The sequence below is a fragment of the Polypterus senegalus genome, chromosome 5 (assembly GCF_016835505.1).
Source record: "Polypterus senegalus isolate Bchr_013 chromosome 5, ASM1683550v1, whole genome shotgun sequence".
Lineage (NCBI taxonomy): Eukaryota > Metazoa > Chordata > Cladistia > Polypteriformes > Polypteridae > Polypterus > Polypterus senegalus.
Genome location: NC_053158.1, coordinates 199147275 through 199172022, shown reverse-complemented (window position 1 = coordinate 199172022; position 24748 = coordinate 199147275). Strand labels below are relative to the sequence as shown.

Here is a 24748-nt window from a genome sequence, read left to right as displayed (position 1 = left end):
ATGCCTCCCCAGACAATCATTAACCCACCACCAAACTGCTCATGCTGAATGATGTTACAGGCAGCATAATGTTCTCCATGGCTTCTCCAGACCCTTTCACTTCTGTCACGTGCTCAGGGTGAACCTGCTCTCATCTGTAAAAGCACAGGGCACCAGTGGTGCATCTGCCAATTCTGGTATTCTATGGCGAATGCCAATCGAGCTGCATGCTGCTGGGCAGTGAGCTCAGGGCCCATTAGAGGACATGGGGCCCTTGGGTCACCCTCATGAAGTCTTTCTGGTTGTTTGGTCAGAGACATTCACACCAGTGGCCTGCTGGAGGTCATTTTGTAGGGCTCTGGCAGTGCTCATCCTGTTCCTCCTTGCCCAAAGGAGCAGATACTGGTCCTGCTGATGGGTTATGGACCTTCTATGGCCCTCTCCAGCTCTCCTAGAGTAACTGCTTGTCTCCTAGAATCTCCTCCATGCCCTTGAGACTGTGCAGGGAGACACAGCAAACCTTCTGGCAATGACACGTATTGATGTGCCATCCTGGAGAAGTTGGACTACCTGTGCAACCTCTGTAGGGTCCAGGTATCGCCTCATGCTACCAGTAGTGACACTGACTGTAGCCAAATGCAAAACTAGTGAAGAAACAGTCAGAAAAGATGAGGAGGGAAAAATGTCAGTGGCCTCCACCTGTTAAACCATTCATTCCTGTTTTGGGGGTCATCTCATTGTTGCCCCTCTAGTGCATCTGTTGTTAATTTCATTAACACCACAGCAGCTGAAACTGATTAACAACCCCCTCTGCTACTTAACTGACCAGATTAATATCCCATAAGTTTCATTGACTTTATGCTATACTCTGATTAAAAAGTGTTCCTTTAATTCTTTTAAACAGTATATATATATATATATATATATAAAGTATGTAGTGTTTTTATTTTCACACTCATGTAAATCATATAAAGTTTCCTTTCCGTTTTGATCTATTGTTGCAATTTCCCTCTTATGAGCAAATTGTGTTTGTTTAAAAGTATCTTTAGACATCAGTTATTATTAATAAAATTGCCATTTGTCTTAAGGCATCATGTTTATAAAACCTAACGTATCCAACCAGTTTTTATAGAAATATATGATCCTTTTTCAAAAAAAGAAAAGAACACTGTGTCGCTGACTGTCCCCGTCCTTAGTGTTAACTGTGACTGTCCACTTGTTAAAATTCTTTAATTCGTTCTGAGTTGTGCAGTCAGGTCAGATGCCGAAGAAATGAAGAGCATAAAGCCACCGGTTCAAATCCTCATTTATTCCAATGGCTATTAATCTTACAGAAGTTTTAACTTTATACCCACAGACTTAAATTAAGGAAGTGCGCTGTTATCACTTGAACCAATCTATTTGATCATTTTTTTTACAGTAAGTTGCTTGCTGCTATAGTTCATATTTGTAATACATTTGTTCTTAGTGATCAACAACAACAACATTTATTTCTATAGCACATTTTCATACAAACAGTAGCTCAAAGTGCTTTACATATTAAAGAATAGAAAAATGAAAGACACCATTATAAAACAAAATAAATCATTAATTAACATCGAATAAGAGTAAGGTTCAATGGCCAGGGGGGACAGAAAAAACAAAAAAACTCCAGACGGCTGGAGAAAAAATAAAATCTGTAGGGATTCCAGACCATGAGACCGCCCAGTCCACTCTGGGCATTCTACCTAACATAAATGAAACAGTCCTCTTTGGATTTAGGGTTCTCACGGAAGGGCTTGATGATGATGATGGTCACGTAGACTTCTGCCTTTTAATCCGTCCATCATTGTTGGAGCATCATGAAGCTTTGAGTAGGTGGTGGTGGCACAGGCCACCACCACAAAGAAACCGGAAAAAGAAACAGAAAAGAGAGTAGGGGTCAGTACCGATTTTAGAGCCACCATGAGTAGTTATTATGAGGAAATTGAACATATAGAGTATCAGGATTAAGTTAAATTAAGATTAAAATGAAGTTATAAAAGTTAGTGATGTTTTTAATGTTATTTCAAGGCATCTTTGTAAAACACCCTGAGAAACCAACTTACCTATTAATATAATAAAACTGAACTGAATTTAACAGCCGTAACGTAAAATATTCTCCACTAACTGAGCATGAAATAGTTCAGTTTATGATGAACAGCATGTGGACGGAGGGCAGTGATATTCTTTCTTACAAGTTTAATCAACATAACACACCGCTGTTTGTGTGCAGACTCGTCTCATGTCAATGGTTTTATTCACCCGTATACTAACGTCACATTTGTATATGAACAACTCTGTCCCAACCTTTACGATCCACGTGCGCGGTTTCCATCACTTTGTTTTTCCGCCTACTGTGGAGCTCCACAGAGGCTGCAGCCAGACCCCTCTCCCTTTTCTTCCACCCGGAAGCTCATCATTTCTTCTGTCCATGTGACTAGGATGCACTTCCGAGTTGCAGGGAAAACAATTGTCGTTCCTCCCTGCAGCGCCTTCTAGCGGCCCCTGTGGTATCCCAGCAGGGCTGTGGATAAAAACTCCATTGTCCATAATTCCCTGCTGGCATTCGGGGCACCTCCACGCTGCAGGGAGGGCTCCACCTGGCAGTCTGGGGGTGCTGGCCGGGATGAACGACCGGCCATATGCCACACCTGTTTTAGCTGCTAATTAACTTCTTTTGAACTAATTTTATCTGACTTGCTCTTGAAGACTTCGACCCCTTAATTGTTTCTTAATTAGCAGCCAAACAATAACGAGATACAAAATGAGCCAAAACAACTGGTGACAATCACACAATATCTGAAAACCAGTAACGGCGTACTGCACGATAACGTACGGTGAATACGCTTGACTTGAGCATTCCTGCTTTTCATCCTCTTTCTTTCTCTGTCCGTTTATCATTCGTTTGCTCAGAGGTTGATGCGCTTGCTGCTTCCTGAGCTGCTCTTCTTTTCTCCACCCAAGCCGCCCGCTTCTTCTCTTCTTTCGTCGGCATCTTTTCATGTTAAAACTGATTAAGTCCGTGTTTATATTGCAATCACTTAGTACGTCTTCTTTAATTCTTCACTTAAGCTGGCACTTAAGTCTTCAATGTGCCTCAAGAATGATTTAAGATGTGAAGAGGCAGGGGAGGGAATGAGAATGGCGACCATAGTCATGTGCTACATGGCCGCCTTGCTGTGCACTGCTGAGAGTTGATTCTACAATAAAATAAAATAAAAATAAAAAGAGTAATAAAAATCATCAACTCAAAGGCGGATAGTAGACGTCACGTAGTATTTGTGTACCAAATTTCAGGTCAATAGGTGAAACGGTTTGCGAGCTACAGGTGATTTAAAATCCTGGACAGACAAACCAACAGCCACGGTAGCGTAATATCTAAGAACATAAAGAAGGATGAAGGTCTCAGGAAGGTTGATCTGCTCAGGTCCCCTAAACATCTGAACAAGAGAAAATCGACAATCTCGGACATGTCTGTTATTACACCACGAGAGCAGCAATAAGCCACAGAATTAAAGAACGGGTTTAATGAACGACAAGACTTGGCGCCTCATTAAGCAGCTGGTTGGAGTGAAAGTGGTTGGAGTTTGAGGCCCTGACTTAGTTGGCCTTCTGTTGGCTCCATCACTTTACATTTCACTTTTGTTTGGGTGCCATTTAAAGAAAGAAATGAAGCAATTTAGAGGAACAATGGAGAAATTCAGGGGATCAAATCTTAAAAAAAACAAGTCAATTAAAATGAATGGAAAAGGAGTTCAGGGGCGGCACGGTGGCGCAGTGGGTGGCGCTGCTGCCTCGCATTTAGGAGACCCGGGTTCGCTTCCCTGCGTAGAGTTTGCATGTTCTCCCCGTGTCTGCGTAGGTTTCCTCCTGCAGTCCAAAGACATGCAGGTTAGGTGTGTGCTTGGTGGGTGTGTGTGTGTGTGTGCGTGCCCTGCGGTGGGCTGGCACCCTGCCCGGGGTTTGTTTCCTGCCTTGCGCCCTGTGTTGGCTGGGATTGGCTCCAGCAGACCCCCGTGACCCTGTAGTTAGGATATAGTGGGTTGGATGATGGATGGATGGATGGATGGATGGAAAAGGAGTTCATTAGCAACAAACACTGGTCACCAATTAAGAAAATGGTTAGAATGAAAACCTGCAGCAACTGCGGCCCACCCAGGATCAGAGTTGGAGACCCCTATTATATCCTGTCTTCGGTATAACGTAAAATTAGATGGTGTTTGGGATTTGCAGGCCACTTATTACCAATAAAGATTTTGGGGGTACAGGGTGGGCACAGGGTTAGAAAGAGATGGTGTTTGGGCACTCATTGCCAGTTCAGATTTTTGATCCTCGTGGTTAAGAAGTGTACTTTCTCATCGTCCTTACCTGGCATTCGTGTTCTTCCAGACGGGTTGGTCTTCCTTTGAAGGGCACTTTACCGAATTAAGACGCGACTGCTTGCATGTTGGCACCTTGAACACCTCCCGGTGCTGCTGACTGTTTTATCAAAGGATTAGCAAATCGCAGCCAAGCGAGTTAAAGCGGGGAGCAGCTGTTTCAAGTCAAGTAGCTGGAATTCTGTTCTGCTGTCACAAGCTACCATTAAACTCTGCTGTTAAAAATGAGAATTTCCAAATAAAGAAATGCCTATTTATAGCTCTTGATGGTGATTAGCGCCATATCAGCTATTCGGATTTCACGTTCATGGAAAAAAGCTAAATAGGGAGCTCGGGGGAAAAAAAGTGCATTTTATATATTAATTTTTGATGCAGTGAAACCAAATATTAAGCATCATTTTGGGATCTTTTAGAAAGTGACCTTGAAGTGAATTAAACAAGACACGCTGTAACCTTCAGGTGCGATCGGAGACTTGCTTGAAGCATTTTTTAAAATTTCTGGTCTCTTCAAAGAGTTCATTATCGCAATTTTGTGTACAATGTACTTTTGTAACAGCAAACCAAATTCAGAATTCACACTGGTAACAGAACACAACTAGGAAACACTCAAGACCACCCGGTACTCGAAGAAAGGGGGTTCATAGGCTCCTTACGAAATGCAGCACCACAGATTACCCTGCAGAGGGCGCCGCAGCGGTGCGTAGGATCGTCTGGTGTGCTTGGAGTGTGTGAAGAAAACCATAAGTTGGCCTGTTGAATGTGCTTTACTGTCTAGAGATGTCGCCGCAGTTATTTTCATCTCCGCCAGTGTCGCATGGCTGCGCCACCACTTGCTGTGAGAAGGACTCAAAGCCCAACTACATGGGTGAGGCAGCCCGCATCTCTAATCCTTTGGTCGTCAAAGACTTTCTTTTGTGCCTGGGAGTGTATGACTTGCATTTGTGATGAAAATGTTCAGTTGGCCTGTGCAATGTGCTTCACTGTTAGCAGATGTCGCTGTGTTTTTTTTTTCTGTCAGCCAAGCCTTTGTCATTGCTGTTTTCCTGTCAGCCGTGGCAGATGGCTACTCCACTGCTTGCTGTGAGAAGGACTCAAAGCCCAATTACATGGCCGAGGTAGCCCACACCTCCAATTGATTGGTCGTCTATGACTGTCTTTGGTGCTTAAAGTGTACGACTTGTGTTTGTGATGAAAATAATCAGTTGGCCCATGCAGTGTGCTTCACTGTTAGCAGATGTCGCTGTGGCTCTTTTCCTGTCAGCCTCCGCGCTTAGCTGTGCCAACGCATCTCCAACTGATTTGACGTCTATGACTTTCTTTTGTGCCTGGGAGTGTATGATAATTTGTGATGAAAATGTTCAGTTCGCCTGTGCAGTGTGCTTTACTGTTAGCAGATGTCACTGCGTTTTTTTTTTTTTTCCTTTTAGCCATGCCTATGCCACTGCTGTTTTCCTGTTAGCCATGGCGCGTGGTTACACCTCCGCTTGCTGTGAGAATCTTTTGGTCATCAATGACTTGAGTATGTGCTGAAAACAATCAGTTGGCCTGTGCAGTGTGCTTCACTTTTAGCAGATGTCACTGTGGTTCTTTTCCTGTCAGCAATGCCACATGCCCGCAGCAGCTGTTCTTTTCCTGTGCCATCGCTTGCTATGGGAAGGACTCAAAGCCCAATTACATGGCCGAGGAAACCCACACCTCCAATTGATTGGTCATCTATGACTTTCTTTTGCGCTTGTGAGTGTATGACTTGTGTTTGTGAATAAAACAATGAGTTGGCCCGTTGATGTCACCGCAGTTCTTTTCATCTCCACTAGTGTCGCATGCTGTGAGAAGGACCCAAAGCCCAATTACATGGCCGAGGTAGCCCGCATCTCTAATCCTTTGGTCGTCAAAGACTTTCTTTTGTGCTTAAAGTGTGTGCTTGCGTTTATGCTGAAAATGTTCAGTTGGCCTGTGCAATGTGCTTCACTGTTAGCAGATGTCGCTGTGTTTTTTTTTCTATCAGCCTCAGCGCATAGCTGTCCCAACACACCTCCAACTGATTTGACGTCTATGACTTTCTTTTGTGCCTGGGAGTGTATGACTTGCATTTGTGATGAAAATGTTCAGTTGGCCTGTGCAATGTGCTTCACTGTTAGCAGATGTCGCTGTGTTTTTTTTTTCTGTCAGCCAAGCCTCTGCCATTGCTGTTTTCCTGTCAGCCGTGGCACATGGCTACTCCTCTGCTTGCTGTGAAAAGGACTCAAAGCCCAATTACATGGCCGAGGTAGCCCACACCTCCAATTGATTGGTCGTCTATGATTGTCTTTGGTGCTTAAAGTGTACGACTTGTGTTTGTGATGAAAATAATCAGTTGGCCCATGCAGTGTGCTTCACTGTTAGCAGATGTCGCTGTGGCTCTTTTCCTGTCAGCCTCAGCGCTTAGCTGTGCCAACGCATCTCCAACTGATTTGACATCTATGACTTTCTTTTGTGCCTGGGAGTGTATGACTTGAATTTGTGATGAAAATGTTCAGTTGGCCTGTGCAGTGTGCTTTACTGTTAGCAGATGTCACTGTGTTTCTTTTTTTCCCTTTCAGCCATGCCTTTGCCATTGCTGTTTTCCTGTTAGCCGTGGCGCGTGGCTACACCTCCGCTTGCTGTGAGAATCTTTTGGTCATCAATGACTTGAGTATGTGCTGAAAACAATCAGTTGGCCTGTGCAGTTTGGGCACAAGGAGCACTGTGAAGCATTCTCGAATCTCGACTGTTCCCAGATTTCGATTCCATTGAAAATGTGTGGGATTATTTGGAGCGATGAATAGAATACCAGTGACCGATCTATCTGAATTGTGGGATTTGGTGCTGGAAGAGTGGATGAAAATTGACGTTGCCTACATTGGCAAACTGGTGGCATCCATGCCAGGCACAATTACAGCTGTCCTTTGGTCTCTCGGAGGAGTTAGAGAGGATTTAGCCAGGGTTGACTACGTTTTTATTAGCCAGTGAGCTTATAAAAGGTCGTGTAACATGTGAAGCAGATATTTGGGGGCCTTTTGGTCAGGTCTGCATAATAAGGAATATAAAGGGGATCAACCTATGACCCTAGAGTATAAAAGGGACCACCCTAGGACCCTACAGTAAAAAGGGGGTCACCCTAGGACCCTACAGTATAAAAGGGAACCCTCTAGGACCCTAAAGTATAAAGGGCATCACCATAGGACCCTACAGTATAAAGGGGATCACCATAGGACCCTACAGTATAAAGGGGAACATCCTAGGACTCTACAGTATAAAAGGGACCACCATAGGACCCTACAGTATAAAGGGGATCATCATAGGACCCTACAGTATAAAGAGGAACATCCTAGGACCCTACAGTGACAAAACACGACCCTGGGCTGGTTATTTTGATTGTGCGACTTCTCCCGATTCCCATTCCATTTTAAAGTGCGGCCGCTTGGTGCAGTCAATACACGACTGGCTGGTGAATCAATTGAGGTGGGTGAGATTAATCACAACATACCTCACATCATGGTATCATCTCCAAAGATGGTCATTTAAGATGACTTCTGAATTGTTAGAAGAATGGGATTTGGCCCAAAATCTCACCAGTTATCCCATAATGTGTGCCTAGGACTTGACTAGTCGTCTTGTCATCGTCATTGCATGCGTACTACACAACGGCATTAAGGGTCAGTGGGGCACCAGATGTTGCACACAATAAGTAAGAAGTTTCCCTCAGTAATTGAAATTTATTGCTAACAAGATTACAATACTGAGGAACTTGTAATGACAAGGGAGAGCGTAACAAATGGAAAAAGTGTTTCCAGTACAGGCCATCCCTGAAACTTTTCCAAACACCCAGATATTTGACGGCAGCTGGCTGTACTCTGATGACCTTGTTTCCCTGCTCCAGGTCGGTCGCCATAGGGTCTTGGAGGTAACCTTTAACTGCTTCCCTAAGATTTCCCCTCGAAAGCCGACCCCCGCATACAAACTTGCCGCCTCTGTCAGCACGGAAACGAAAAACAGCGGAGAAGGAAGGAAGAGCGCGGCTAAAATATCTGTACCGGAGGCGCTTTACAGCCGAGCATAATGTCTAATGGAAATTCCAGAAAGTGCTCTGCACATGCAGGCAAATATTTTTTCCCTCTGCCGCGTTCCGACGAGGGACGCCCCAATGGCTGAATTTGCAGTGGTTTTTCCAGCAGGGTCCTGCTAGAGAAATGCTGTGTCTCACAATGCTTTGTGCCGAGACAGTCGGTGCAAACAGACGAAATGGTCAACCTGTGGAAACTGTTAGAGGGCTTCACTGTGGACCTTGTGTCCATTATACAGTTGCGAGTGAACCCTTTGGAGTGTCCTGGATTTCTGTAGTAATTCCTTCTCAGAATGTCCTGAGCTAAGTTCCTATAACACTCACACTCAAAAGTTGGACTCCCTTTTCTTCTTCTTCTTTCAGCTGCTCCCGTTAGGGGTCGCCACAGTGGATCGTCTTCTTCCATATCTTCCTGTCCTCGTCATCTTGCTCTGTCATACCCATCACCTGCATGTCCTCTCACAGCACATCCATAAACCTTCTCTTAGGCCTTCCTCTTCTCCTCTTCCCTGGCAGCTCTGTCCTTAGCACCCTTCTCCCAATATACCCCTCATCTCCAAACCAACACAATCTCGCCTCTCTGACTTTGACTCCCAACCATCCAACTTGAGCTGACCCTCTAATGTCCTCATTTCTAATCCTGTCTATCCTCGTCACACCCAATGCAAATCTTAACATCTTTAACTCTGCCACCTCCAGCTCTGTCTCCTGTGCCACCGTCTCCAGCCCATATAACATAGCTGGTCTCACTACCGTCCTGTAGATCTTCCCTTTCACTCTTGCTGATACCCGTCTGTCACAAATCACTCCTGACACTGTCCTCCACCCTGCCTGCACTCTCTTCTTCAACTTCTCTTCCACAATCCCCTTTACTCTGTACTGTTGATCCCAAGTATTTAAACTCATCCACCTTCGCCAACTCTACTCCCTCATCCTCACCATTCCACTGACCTACCTGTCATTCACACACATGTGTTCTGTTTTGTTCCTACTGACCTTCATTCCTCTCCTCTCTAGAGCAGATCTCCACCTCTCCAGGGTCTCCTTAACCTGCTCCCTACTATCGCTACAGATCACAGTGTCATCAGCAAACATCACAGTCCGCTGGGACTCCTGTCTAATCTCATCTGTCAGCCTGTCCATCACCATTGCAAATAAGAAAGGGCTCAGAGCCGATCCCTGATGTAATCCCACCTCCGTCGCTCCTACCGCAGACCTCACCACGGTCACACTTCCCTTGTTCATATTCTGTACCACTCTTATGTACTTCTCTGCCACTCCCAACTTCCTCATACAATACCACAGCTCCTCTTAGTCACCCTGTCATATGCTTTCTCCAGGTCTACAAAGACACAATGCAACTCCTTCTGGCCTTCTCTCTACTTCTCCATCAACATCCTCAGAGTAAACATCTCATCTGTGGTGCTCTTTCTTGGCATGAAACCATCCTGCTGCTCACTAATCATCACCTCACTTTTTAACTGAGCTTCCACTACTCTTTCCCATAACTTCATGCTGTGGCTCATCAGTTTTATTCCCCTGTAGTTACTACACTTCTGCCTATCCCCCTTATTCTTAAATATCGGCCCACCAGTCCACTTCTTCTCCACTCCTCAGCCATCCTCTCACTTTCCAAGATTCCATTAAACAATCTGGTTGAAAACTCCACTGCCATCTCTCCTAAACACCTCCATGCTTTCATCGGTATGTCATCTGGACCAACAGGCTTTCCATTTTTCATCCTCTTCATCGTTGTCCTTACTTCCTCCTTGCTACTCCGTTGCACTTCCTGATTCACTCTCTCCACATCATCGAACCGCTTCTCTCTCTCGTTCTCTTCATTCGTCAGCCTCTCGAAGTCCTCTTTCCATCTTCTCAACACACCCTCCTCACTTGTTTCCACATCTTCATCCTTTATCACCACAACCTGCTGCTCATCTTTCCCCAGCTCGGTCCCTCTGTCTAGCCCACCGGTCCTTTTCTCCCTCCTTAGTGTCCCAAAACATTGGACGCCCCGTTGATACTAAAAACACCTTGTCAACATTCACTGCCCAATATTTGAACCCTTGTCTTGAGTAGCCTGTAGCAGCTCCTTTAACAGCAGTTGCCTCCACCAGATGTTTCTCGTGGCCTTCGATTTCAGTTGTAGAATTGAATTTTTGACACTTCCTCCTTACCAAAACTGTTTCAGTTCCTTCTAGTTTCTGTGTGAACAGCTATCTTCGGGTCAGGCCACGTTCTGGTCTTCGCCATTTCATTTTGTTTAACTCTTTGAGGGCTGAATGTTTTTTCCAAAAACTCAGTTTTCTGAAAAGCACCCAATGCATTGTGTCATATCATTCCAGGCTTGTTTTCACCTAAAAGGTAGTTGGAGTGGCTCAGGGGCAGAATGAGTGGCATTACCAACTGAAAAGTGATCTATCAGGAGGGAAAGTGTGCCACTCCAATTGTAGTGGTAGTATGGTGGTTAGCAGGGAATTCAAATTCGATTCCTGCCTACTACATTAACGTTTTTCGTTAATCGCAAGTTAAATCAAAACTTAGGACCCGCACTGTTTTTGTCATGATGTCACCCTTGGTGGAGCCATGTTTTCTCTGGAGTTATTTATTGCAATTTTGTGTTAAAAGTTTGATCTCTTGTTATTACTCTTGTCGTTGCCACTTGCCCAGCACTGTTGCTGTGTTGTATTGAAACCTGCAAACCAGTAGTTATGACTTCACAGCTGGAATGCATGGCGGGCCGGCTACCTCTTTGTCTTCGTACAGCAGGTGGACGATGGTGGCGGCTGCAGTGTGACCCAATATGTTTTGTACCTTTTGTCATCATAAGTGGTGGTCCTCCTAGGCGAAAGCTGCTGTAGGCGTATCAGCTACACGAACGTGTTCAGCACCACCATCAGCTGGGGACCGATAGGCTGATGCTGGTGTGCCTCACTTTTGTTTTCGATATCCATCTCCAGATCACTTGCATCAAACTCAGAGTTCAAAAAGTCAGAGTGTGATTGAGCGATAATACGTAAAACACCCATGGAGTGTTTTGCTTTGCACATTTGTTTTAGTCTCGGCAGATGTCGATGCCATTTTAGAGGCCGTTTGCTCTTTACTACTCACGCACGCGCAGGGAATCGGGTCAAATCAACAAAGCTACGTAACTTAACTTCAACCAAACAGAGTCGAACTAAAAGATAAGGGCGAGTTTTGTCATAGTTTACAGCCCATTACCGTCCTCTACCCCTGAATTTCGACAAAAGTCAACATCAGCCCTGAAAGAGTTAAGCTATTCTAAGTTAAATTTCCATCTGGGGCACACATGGCACTATCTGTCTGTCTATCTCTGTGTCCCACGCAACTGCTTATTGACTGAGGGGTATTGATAAGGAGGATGAGATGGAGGATAAGGAGTTGGAGAGAACTTTGAGAATTGTCTGCAACTCACCATCACCAAGACAAGGGACTGCTTATTGATTTTCGGGGCACCAAAGGGTCACTACGCCCCGACGGTATTCCGGGAATGGATGTAGAGCACGGGTGTCGAACTGCAGGGCCGCAGTGCATGCAGGTTTTCATTCTAACCCTTTTCTTAATTAGTGACCAGTTTTTGCAGCTAATTAACTTCTTTAGCATTCATTTTAATTAACTTGACTCAGACCCCTTAGTATTTCCCTTTTCCTTAATTAGCAGCCAAATTATAATGAGACAGTCCTGCGGTGGGTTGGCATCCTGCCCGGGATTGGTTCCTGCCTTGTGCCCTGTGTTGGCTGGGATTGGCTCCAGCAGACCCCCGTGACCCTGTATTCGGATTCAGCGGGTTAGAATATGGATGGATGGATGGAGACCCCCGTGACCCTGTGTTCAGATTCAGTGGGTTGGAAAATGGATGGATGGATAATAATGAGACACAAAACAAGCCACCACATGACCAGCTCGGTTGTGCCCATCACACAATATTTGAAAATAAAGAAAGGTGAAGGTCTCAATAAGGTTGATCTCTCAGGTCACCAAAACGTTTTGACGGTGCTCTTAGAAAAAATCGGAAAATCAACAGTTTTGGAAATGTCTGCTATGGAAGAATGAGAGCAGCAACAGGCCATGACATTAAATAACGGGTTTAATTAACAGCAAGAATCACCTTCTCATTAAGAAACTGGTTGGAGTTTGAAATCCCAGTTTAGCTGGTCATCTTTTGACTTGTTTCATATCTCATTTCTGTTTGGCTATCATTTAATGAAGAAACAAATCAATTCAGAGGGCTGAATCCTTAAAAACAGGGCTATTAAAATGAAGGGAAAACAAATGTTATTAGCAGTGGTCACTGATTAGGAAAAGGGTTAGAATGAAAACCTGCAGCCACTGCGGTTCACCAGGCCTGGAGTCTGACACCCCTGATGTAGAGGGTGGTGCATTTCTATCAGCGCTTGAAGGTCCACGTCAGTGATAGGCCTGACAGGTCTCACAACACAGAGAAACTATAGGAGAAAGGCCAGGGTGGACTGTCTTATTCTTGGGAGACTGCACATCTTGAATGTAGGTGGTGACATCCTTGACATGTTCTGCAACTCTGTGGTGGGCAATAAGGCCACTTTAAGAGAGGCCTGCCAGTCCAGCAAGCTGATTAAATAGAGTGGGATCAGTTATGGGATGATCTCTGGACCCACTGGAGGTTGTAGTGGAGGAGAGAGTGAGGACAAAACTGATGGTCACTATAAACAATGCTGCACATCCTGTCTCTGACACACTAAACAATGAGGACTTTTAGCAAACAGATGTGTGTTAAGAACCCCTATTGGGGATCCCTGATGCCTACCTTTAATATTGGGACCGCTCTCTTAGCTTAGCCAAATCTGAATTTTATTTCCTTTATTGTATTTTTTTGTGTGTATTTGATGGGTGTTGGTTTTTGTTACCGTATATACTTGCGTATAAGTTCTCCTGCGGATAAGTCGGGGCTTGATTTTACCGTCTAATTTCTGGTATTTTATAATCTCAGTTGTATAAATCGAATGTGGAAAACTCATGCTATTGGTCCAAGAGATTATGATATGCTAACGCCCACCTGAGAGAGGAACCACGGAGCACACGGCCTTTTGTTTCTGTGTATTGTGCCTACGTGACCACACGGTAACACCCGGACTATTCTGAAGCAATGTTTGCATCGATTTGTGTTTTTTGGTATCTCACACCCTCATGCACCTTTATCATAAGAGCATCCCTCATCTACGATCAGAAGAAAATATCAAGCTGGTTTTAAATTAAATGTCATTGAAGTAGTGACAGAAATCGGTAACTATGCTTGTGCGACAAAATTTGATGTGTCTGCGAGATTGGAGGAGGCAAGAAGATGTAAAAAAAACAATAATAATAATAAGTGTCGTATTTTTGAACGGGTGTATAAGTTGGGGTCTGATTTTATGATCGATTTTTCGGGTTTCAAGACCCGACTTATACGCGAGTTTATACGGTAGATACAGTTGTGCTTGAAAGTTTGTGAACCCTTTAGAATTTTCTATATTTCTGCATAAATATGACTTAAAACATCATCAGATTTTCACTCAAGTCCTAAAAGTAGATAAAGAGAAACCAGTTAAACAAATGAGACAAAAATATTATACTTGGTCATTTATTTATTGAGGAAAATGATCGAATATTAAATATTTGTGAGTGGCAAAAGTATGTGAACCTCAGGATGATCAGTTAGTTTGAAGGTGAGGTGTCAGGTGTTTTCAATCAATGGGATGCCAATCAGGTGTGAGTGGGCACCCTGTGTTATTTAAAGAACAGGATCTATCAAAGTCTGCTCTTCACAACACATGTCTGTGGAAGTGTATCATGGCACAAACAAAGGAGATTTCTGAGGACCTCACAAAAAGAGTTGTTGATGCTCATCAGGCTGGAAAAGGTTACAAAACCATCTCTAAAGAGTTTGGAGTCCACAAATCCACAGTCAGACAGATTGTGTACAAATGGAGGAAATTCAAGACCATTGTTACCCTCCCAGGAGTGGTCGACCAACAAAGATCACCCCAAGAGCAAGGCGTGTAATAGTCGGCGAGGTCACAAAGGACCCCAGGGTAACTTCTAAACAACTGAAGGCCTCTCTCACATTGGCTAATGTTCATGTTCATGAGTCCACCATCAGGAGAACACTGAACAACAATGGTGTGCATGGCAGGGTTACAAGGAGAAAGCCACTGCTCTCCAAAAAAAACATTGCTGCTCGTCTGCAGTTTGCTAAAGATCACGTGGACAAACCAGAAGGCTATTGGAAGAATTTTTGTGGACGGATGAGACCAAAATAGAACTTTTTGGTTTAAATGAAAAGCGTTATGTTTGGAGAAAGGAAAACACTGCATTCCAGCATAAGAACCTCATCTCATCTGTGAAACATGCTGGTGGTAGTATCATGGTCTGGGCCTGTTGTGCTGCATCTGGGCCAGGACGGCTTGCCTTCATTGATGGAACAATGAATTCTGAATGATATCAGAGAATTCTAAAGGAAAATGTCAGGACATCTGTCCATGAACTGAATCTCAAGAGAAGGTGGGTCATGCAGCAAGACAACGACCCTAAGCACACAAGTCGTTCTACCAAAGAATGGTTAAAGAAGAATAAAGTGAATGTTTGGAATGGCCAAGTCAAAGTCCTGACCTTAATCCAATCGAAATGTTGTGGAAGGACCTGAAGCGAGCAGTTCATGTGAGGAAACCCACCAACATCCCAGAGCTGAAGCTGTTCTGTACGGAGGAATGGGCGAAAATTCCTCCAAGCCGGTGTGCAGGATCGAGCAAAAGTTACCGGAAACGTTTAGTTGCAGTTATTGGGGGTCACGCCAGATGCTGAAAGCAAAGGTTCACATACTTTTGCCACTCACAAATATGTAATATTTGATCATTTTCCTTAATAAATAAATGACCAAGTATAATATTTTTGTCTCATTTGTTTAACTGGTTTCTCTTTATCTACTTTTAGGACTTGAGTGAAAATCTGATGATGTTTTAGGTCATATTTATGCAAGAAATATAGAAAATTCTAAAGGGTTCACAAACTTTCAAGCATCCTGTAAGACTGGACAGCTAAAGAGTTAATGATGCTGTAGACTGTAAACGAGTTAAGAAACTTAAGTTACCCCATGGTCAGACCTTCACCATGTTTTGGAGAGACTGCCAGTGGTCCTTTGTTCTAGAACTTTTATATATGAGTATACATTTGAATAAATCCATCCATCCATCCATTTTCTAACCCGCTGAATCTGAACACAGGGTCACGGGGGTCTGCTGGAGCCAATCCCAGCCAACACAGGGCACAAGGCAGGAACCAATCCTGGGCAGGGTGCCAACCCACCGCAGGACACACACAAACACACCCACACACCAAGCACACACTAGGGCCAATGTAGAATCGCCAATCCACCTAACCTGCATGTCTTTGGATTGTGGGAGGAAACCCACGCAGACACGGGGAGAACATGCAAACTCCACGCAGGGAGGACCCGGGAAGCGAACCTCAGTGTCCTTACTGCGAGACAGCAGCGCTACCACTGCGCCACCGTGCCGCATTTTTTGAATAAAAATGTTTATTAAATATATTTATACATGCACTGTTTATATAGATACACGCTAACACTTTAGTTTAGGTACTACAAAAATGCATCTACTTCTCGTTTACTGTTATGTAATAAGACCTTACTTAACATGCACTTCTTTGGGTCTTCATAACAAAACGTATCAGTAAGATGTTTGTTCATCTCGGCAATGTGACCTGCAAAGAAAATGTCACTGTGGAGTAGTCTGAGGTGGCTTAACCGAGACACATTCTTTTTATTTTACATATTTAGTATAAGACCTGTGAATCTTTCGTATTAACAAGTCATTTTCCCATCATGTCAATATGAGAGACTGCACAGAGATGAATAACTGATGAAGACCAGCAGAAATGTTTATTATGATCTTGTTGTTCAAGAGTAAATGAGGAGTAGATAGATGCATGTTTGCAGTACCTAAACTAAAGTCTTACCTGATACACATATACAATTGTCACACACGTGTGCATGGGAGGCAGCTAAAGGGCTTGAAGGAAGGTAATTCCACACCAGACCAGGGGGTGGCGAGGTGCGCTGATCCTTTGTCTTTTTTCACTGAAGACCCATTACAGTGAAGTTCTGCCTGGCCTCCAAGACGCTCCTACCGGTCATGAGCCCCATGATGTCACTTCCGGTCCAGAAGACGCCCCTAGTGGTCACGAGCCCGAAGACATCACTTCCAGTTCCAGTCACGATTACCTCACTTCCTCTGCCGCACTTTAAGTGCCCACCATCTCAACCTCACCAGTTTGTTTTGGACTTGAACCTGTATACATCTGTACTAAAAAACTCTTCTGTTTGTAGCCAGGAAACATTATATGGGTGGCTGCCGCAAATCTTGTCTCATCTTGGACTACGCATTGTCACAAAAAGACTCCAGACAGTCAAAAAGGTTTTGGGGCAGCCACCCGTATATTATGATCCCGGCTGCAAAAGGTTAAAATGATTGAGTAGTTTACAAGACTGAGTCTAAAACAGAACTGAATATGTGGAGGAAATGATGTCATCTATGCCAGAACCGGAAGTGCCATCTTCAGGACTTGAAGTGACGTCATCAGAGGCACCTGCAAAAAAACGGAATTGATGTCATTGGAGGCGACAGAACCAGAAGTGATGTCATCAGTGGCACTGAAACCTGGTGGGATTTCCCGGGAATGGTCTGCAAGGAACCGAGAGAGACAGTCAGCACACTCTGCCACCCCCTGGTCTGATGTAGTATTACAATTACTCAAGCCCTTCAGCTGCCTCCGAATCACACGTGTGTGACAGCATATAGATACACACTTATTTACACACACACATATATATATATATATATATCTATATATATATATGTATACTAGCTGTGTAAGCCCATGCTGTAAAAAGGCTCCTAGAAACTATTGAAATCGTCAGAAAAAAAACTGAAATGCAGAGTCAGCGGTTTCATTTTGCGGAAGTGCTTAGCCTCCTTGTCTATCAGCGGCTAAGCGAGTTTTTCTCTCGTTTGTCTCTCCTCGGCGGTATCACTTTGGCGACAGAGTCGCTTTCTTTCAGCTTCATGCTGTAGCCTTGTACTTCTTTCTTCTTCCAACTTGTTAACTTGGGACCACCTTGCCGGCTGTTTGAGCTTGTCACTACCCAATCGCACTTCCGGGGCCGCACAGACAGACACACACACTTTTACACGTAGACGTTTATATATAAGAATTTTTTTTATTTGTTACCCAACTTAGTTTTCTAATTTCTATATTTTTCCCAAAACACGGAATCTGAGAAATATCAGTTCACTTAATTAGCCCCGGAATCCAGTTCAAAACAGAAGCTGGTTGGAATAAAAACCTGCAGCCACAGGGGGGTCCCCAGGACACCGAGTTTAAGGAAAGATGTGAAGTTTGCACAATTCTCCACCACCCCATTCTGAGTAAGTATTCCTCCTGCATCTTTCTTTTTAAGTTAATTGGTGGCTCCTCATTGGCCCTGCAGGAGTGGATGCCACATTGAACTGGGGGTCAGGCGCTAGTATTGGAGAATTCTAAACTGGATTAAGCTGGTTAGAGAGTTTTATTTCATGATACCTGTAAGGCCTGGTTTTTCAGATGACTTAAGGTGACACATGATAAATACAGAAATATTGTGAAGAAAAATTAAATATATAAACAAACATTGAAAGGTGGCAATATATGAATAAAAACAGTGATGTGTGGGCAGAAATAATTAGGCATGTCGTGTTTTGTTGCTTATTTGTTTCAGTGCATCTTCTTTTAAGTCAGTGACATGCTATAGCAGGTAACATTAAAGTCTTTTATTTTATTAAATGTACTAAAAGCAAGTGACATTCCACACAAACAAGTTAAAACTAAATGCAGTTCAAAACTCCCACCCATGAGAAAAAGAAAGGAAGGCCAACAACCGGAGAGAAACTTTTAGTAAAGAGAGGAGAGAGTAACATTAAAGTCTTGAAGTGAAAATCATCACATTTATTCGTCAGTTTTAAAATGGAGGGCTCGAAGTCCCATCTTTACTTTCTTATATACGAAGTATAGGGAGAGTATTGGAATCGGTCCAAAAATTTGATTTTGAGATTTTAATGAACCTTGACGTTTTAGAGTTCAAAAATATCATTTTTGGAATTATGTCTGTGTGTGTGTGTGTGTAAACATGATAACTTGAGTACTCTTTCACTGAGGTCAACCAAATTTTGCATACAAGTATTAAGGGACAAAACATAGATTTCTATCAACCTTGGAGCTATTTCCGCAAACCAGCAGCGGTACTTTACCTTTTATTCATGAAGCTGCAGGGTCCGATTTATTCAACTTTACTTTTATAAAAATTTTATGTATATTATTAATTTTGTTTGTTGTTGATGGTTCATTAATGTACATAATATAAAACTGTAATCATTGTCTTGCAACTTACTCCTCAAATATCCATCCCCATATCTGAGTATACGAGACAGTTGTGGCGAGTGCCCTCTTCTACACGGTGGTGTGCTGGGGTGGCAGCATAAAGATGAAAGACGCCTCACGCCTGGACAAACTTGTTAAGAAGGCAGGCTCCATTGTAGGAGTAAAGTTGGACAGTTTAACATCTGTGGCAGAGCGACGGGCACTAAGCAAACTCCTGTCAATCATGAAGAATCCACTGCATCCACTTAACAGTGTCATCTCCAGACAGAGGAGTAGCTTCAGTGACAGACTTTTGTCACCGTCCTGCTCCACTGACAGACTGAGGAGATAGTTCCTCCCCCACACTATGCGATTCTTCAATTCCACCTGGGGGAGTAAATGCTAACATTATTTTTATTTAAATTTTTTTCTTTTTTTTTCATTTTTATTACTATTTAATTTAATATTGTTTCTTTGTATCAGTATACTGCTGCTGGATTATGTGAATTTCCCCTTGGGATTAATAAAGTACCTATCTATCTATCTATCTATCTATTATATAGTGCCTCTCCTATCTATCTATCATATAGTGCCTTTCTATCTATCTATCTATTATATAGTGCCTCTCCTATCTATCTATCATATAGTGCCTTTCTATCTATCTATCTATTATATAGTGCCTCTCCTATCTATCTATCTATCTATCTATTATATAGTGCCTCTCCTATCTATCTATCTATCTATTATATAGTGCCTCTCCTATCTATCTATCTATCTATCTATCTATCTATCTATCTATCTAAGTCGAGAGGAGACCACTCCCGATTTTTATGACTGATGAATTGTCAGGGAAGTGCATGCCTGTGCACGAAGCAGCTCCTTTTAATTCAAGAAGCCCCGTATCCATCATCCTCGCAGGGATTTGCATCTGAAGTGTCTACTCTAAACGTGGCCCTTGATGGACAAAGATTTAGCAACGAATTCACCAATCAGAACTCAGCACTCGCTAGAGCCCACCCTTCTTAACTTTGATGGGTGAACATGATGCCTTTCAATTCAAACCGAATGTCACATTGCGCATGATACAATTGAGTTTTACTTGTATATTATTGTCACATTCTGGACATTTCTTGGATTTGTAGATTTCATTTAATTTAAACCAATTTTTAAAATTGGGGAGCGGTTGGTGCCCCTGTGAGGTTTTGCACTTTGATAACGGGCTGAATTATTTACGATGGATCAACAGATCAGGGGCTTACTGTTATTACCTCTTAAGCCTCCTGGGTGTTTATTTCTCAATAAATTAATTTGCAGTTAAATGTATTTCATTTTGTCAGAAATATTCTTCCTTCTTCAGCTGCCCTGCACCCCGTCCTGGATAAGCAGGTTTAGAACATGAATTACACGAATGGATATTCTTTACAGATATGGCATCATATGGAAAAGAAAAACATTTCACACATGGAATTTATTATTTTATGAACAACGTAATTCAAGTTTACTCTAGTTGGTGTATAGATGGGAACATTAATATGGCATCTTTCATCTGTAGCTTGCCACAGATGTATGGTTGCAGCCCACCAACTTTGAGTGGTACTGAAACTGCACAGCATGTTATGATTTACTCATTTCACTGGCAACTCACAACATTTGAGATATAATTGGTTGCATTTTATTTGTTTCTCCAGTTGGAGCACAGGCAGGTGAAGTGATTTTGCTCAGGGTCACATAATGTCAGTAGCGGGATTTGAATCTGCAACTTCAGGGTTTGAAGACGTAGGTTACATTACACCACACTAAAGTCTTTGGTGGGATTTGCTCCAGTGCCCACGGTCTTCTGTGGCGCAGGACAGAACCCTTGGAAGTCCTGGAGTTGACCACATCAGGCCACGTTTCATTGTTCTGATGTTTCTCTGGCAATAATCCGTTCTCGGTCGCTACTTCATAGTGATTTTCCAGATGCATACGAAGTCCGTTTTTTTGGCGCTTATTAGACTTTGCAGCCTGATACCTCGAGCTGTAATCCGACTAAACCGGAATCTGCTGCCCACCTGTTGGGGGCCCGGATCGGAGCTCGGCGGGACCGTTTTTAGAAGCGGCCTGTGAGAGAGAGCGCTGTCCGCTCCTGCGGCGTTGAGGGCCATTAGCCGCTCGCTCGCTTAATCCACGGCAGACATTCATTGCTGTGGAATGCGGTTTTGCTTTTCCAAATCCCTCGTGGACGCCGTGCAGGGGTTTGGCTTTTAAAAATCCCTTACTTCGGTGACTCAGCTTCGAGTCCGAAGTTAAACCTTCGGCAATTTTTCTTTTTCTCCTTTGTCTTTTTTTAACCCCAGTCAACGGCAACAAATGGAAGAAAGTTCGAACGCGACGTGCGGGGATCAGTCGCCTCGCTCAGACGGCAGTGACACTGAAGGTAGGCGGGACACTCCGAGGCGCTTCTCTTTTCTTTTCGTTTTTTGCTTTTGCCCGTTAATGACTGCACGGAATGTGGCCGGGAGGTGCACGGCTGTTACTGACATGTCTGCAAGTCCAGCGGTTATCAGATAACACTAATCCGGGGGGAAAAAGTTCTTTCCAAATACCGAGTTCTAGTCAACTTGACGGGACCTGTACCGCGATGCCAGGAGTAAAATAAAACGAAACACTCGCCTATATGGACTCCTGCTGTGCGTCAACAAGGGCGGACAATGTATGTATGTCGGTCGGTCGGTCGGCCTGCTGCCCTTTAAGCCCACGGGTTATTGTAGTTGTTTTTGTGGCTCAACGCTGAGCAGAGTCATAGATCAGTGCCCTGCATGGTAGTACGTTCTACCCGTGTGTACGTGAGCTACCATCCGGGTAAAGAGAGCGCGCTTTATTTATCCGGGTACTTCCACCTCCCCAAAAAGATTGCGCGCGCTTTCTTCATCCGGGTATTTCCGAGTACCCCAAAAGACTGAGCGCCTTTTCTTCATCCGGGTATTTACATGTTCCCTAAATGACTACACAGGTTTTCCTTGTCCGGGTACCCCCCACGTCACCCAGAGACTGCACGCGTTTTTATTATTTATTTAATATTGTTTTTTTTAGTAATCTGGGTACGCTCACGACTCGCAAAGACTGTGTGCGTATGCTTTTGTCACCCGATTTCTCCCAAGTTCCCCAAAATACTGCGCACTTTTATCATCCGGGTACTCCCACGTTCCCCAAAAGACAGAGCGCCTTTTCTTCATCCGGGTATTTCCATGTTCCCTAAATGTCTACACAAGTTTTCTTCGTCCAGGTAACCCCCACGTCACCCAAAGACCGCACGCGTTTTTATTTTTTTATTTAATTTTTTTTTTAGTAATCTGGGTACGTTCACGACTCGCAAAGACTGTGTGCGTATGCTTTTGTCATCCGGGTTCTCCCAAGTTCCCCAAAGTACTGCGCGCGCTTTTTTCATCCGGGTACTTCCACGTTCCCCAGTACTGCCAGACTCCAAAATTGACTGGGGGCTTTAAATTGGCCCTGGCAGTGTGTGAGTGGCTGCTGAGATGGCCTGGCACCCTGTCTATTTGTTGAATTCCTTACTTGCACCCAGTTGTAATTATGACGTGCTCTGGCCCCTTTCGAATAGGAGTATGCAGTGTAATTTTATAGGGGTGCAAAACAGAGAAGTGGAAGCGTATTCAGTGGAGCTGAAGTGCTCTGGAGAGCTGCCACTAATCTTCTGAATGGGATGCCAGTTGTAATGGGTTATGAATTAAAATAAGGGAACAACACCTTTATAAAGTACAACAACAAAATAACATCAAACCTTGACTTTATTTAGCACCTTCCTACAGTCAACGCACTTCAAGGTGGATTACAAATGCAATTCAGTAGTCACACTGACTGGTGATTCGACTTGCTCAGAGCCAACTGAGTGAGCCTGTTTTGTGGACTGAACTCGGAACCTTGTGTTTCATATAGCGCCTTTCATAGGGGACCCGATTTTTCAAGGCACTTTGCATGTATAGTGTGACTAACTTGTCAGTTCTGCATTTTGAGTCCTGGCCTTTTAAATAGGCTGCCAAGTAAGGCGGGCGTTCTTGTGGTATAATGTAGCTCCTTATCATATTTGACACTTTCTATGCCTAATAAAACCTGTTCGTTATTTATAAAGTGTAATTTATTAAGGGTGTAATAAGTAAGGCAGTGGTCAGTAATGAACTGGAATACTTAAGTTTTCTTATAGCGCCTTTCATAGGGGACCCGATTTTTCAAGGCACTTTGCATGTATAGTGTGACTAACTTGTCACTTCTGCATTGTAAGTTCTGGCTTCTTAAACAGGTTGCCAAGTCAGGCAAGGGACTGTTGTGGTAAAATGTTGAGCCTTTTTATGCTCAACACAGCATAATAACATTTGTTCCTTATTTATACAGTACAAGGCAATTAATTAAGAGTTTAACAAGTACTGCAAGTTAGTGAACGATAAGGAACTGGAGTCCTTGAGGTTTTTTATAGTGCCTTTCATAGGGGACCCCATTTTCAAAGCACTTTACATGTATAATACAACTAATCTGTCACTTCTGCATTGTGAGTCCTGGCCATTTAAACAGGCTGCCAAGTCAGACAAGTGTCCTTGTGGTATGATATAGCGCCTTTTCATTCAAGGAACTTTATTAGCATAATAACATTTTTTCCTTATTTATACAATGTTGGTACTCACTGGTGATGTCACCTATTAAGGGTTTAACAAATAAGCCAGCGATCAGGAGCTGAAGGCCCTGAGGTTTCATATAGTGCCTTTCACAGTGAACTCCGTCTCTAAGTACTTTACAATACAATTGATTTGATACATCTGCATTGTGAATGCTGACTAAGTGATGCAACTTTTAAATAGGCTGCCAAGTGAGAGGGGCATCCTTGGGCTGAACTGAGAACCTTGTGGTTTGTATATAGTGCCTTTCATGGTGAACCCCATTTTTAAGGCCCTTTACATGTATGATACAACTAATTTGTCAATTCTGCATTTTGAGTCCTGGCCTTTTAAATAGGCTGTCAAGTCAAAGAGGCATCCTTGTGATATAACGTAGCGCCTTTTCTTGCTTAACACTTTATATCTGTAATAAAAAGTTTTCCTTTTTTATACAGTTTAATTTATTAAGTGTTTAACAAGTTAGCCAGTGGTCAGTAATGAACTGGAATCCTTGAGTTTTCTTATAGCGCCCTTCATAGGGGACCCCATTTTTCAAGTCACTTTAAATGTACATATAATACAGCGTATCTGTCACTTCTGCACTGTGAGACCTGGCCATTTAAACGGGCTGCCAGGTCAGGCAAGTGCCTTTGTGGTATAATATAGCGCCTTTTCCCATTCACTTTATGTTCATAAAATAACTTGTTCCTTATGTATTATAATGTTAGTACTGACTGCTGATGTGACATGTTCAGAGTTTAGGAAGTTACGGTTTGTAGTGAACTGACATCTCCTGTGCTTTTATATAGTGCCTTTACATGGTGAACACGATTCCACGCCATTATACAGATACTGTACACCTGATTTAAAATTCAAGTGCTACGTTTGTGTTTATTTCCATTGTCCAACCCGCTGAATCCGAACACAGGGTCACAGGGGTCTGCTGGAGCCAATCCCAGCCAACACAGGGCACAAGGCAGGAACCAATCCTGGGCAGGGTGCCAACTCACTGCAGTTGTGTTTATTTCATCTGTACTTATTGTTTCCAGAGTGGATTATTTAGTTTATCTCTGTCATTGTGTATGGTGTTTTGCTTCTTATGTTTTGTGGGTGGGTCTATTAAGGGCGGGGCCACCGGCCTGTCACTTCAAAGTGCTGCCCCCAGAGTGCTTTGTGGCTCATTGTGGATGCGCTCT

General features: G+C 43.4%; 1 protein-coding gene across 10 annotated transcripts in view; it reads left to right on the top strand.

Moving 5' to 3' along the window:
* Positions 1–24748, top strand: part of si:ch211-285f17.1 (sickle tail protein homolog) — a 464466-nt gene that overhangs the window by 151674 nt on the left and 288044 nt on the right. The window contains exon 1 of one of the 10 annotated variants that reach the window (XM_039753956.1): positions 21031–21322. The exons of the other annotated variants lie outside the window; for them this stretch is intronic. Coding sequence (XP_039609890.1) covers positions 21256–21322 — 67 coding nt within the window. The 5' untranslated portion in view covers positions 21031–21255. Of the gene's footprint in view, positions 1–21030; positions 21323–24748 lie in introns of those variants that run through there. 10 annotated transcript variants of the gene reach the window in all.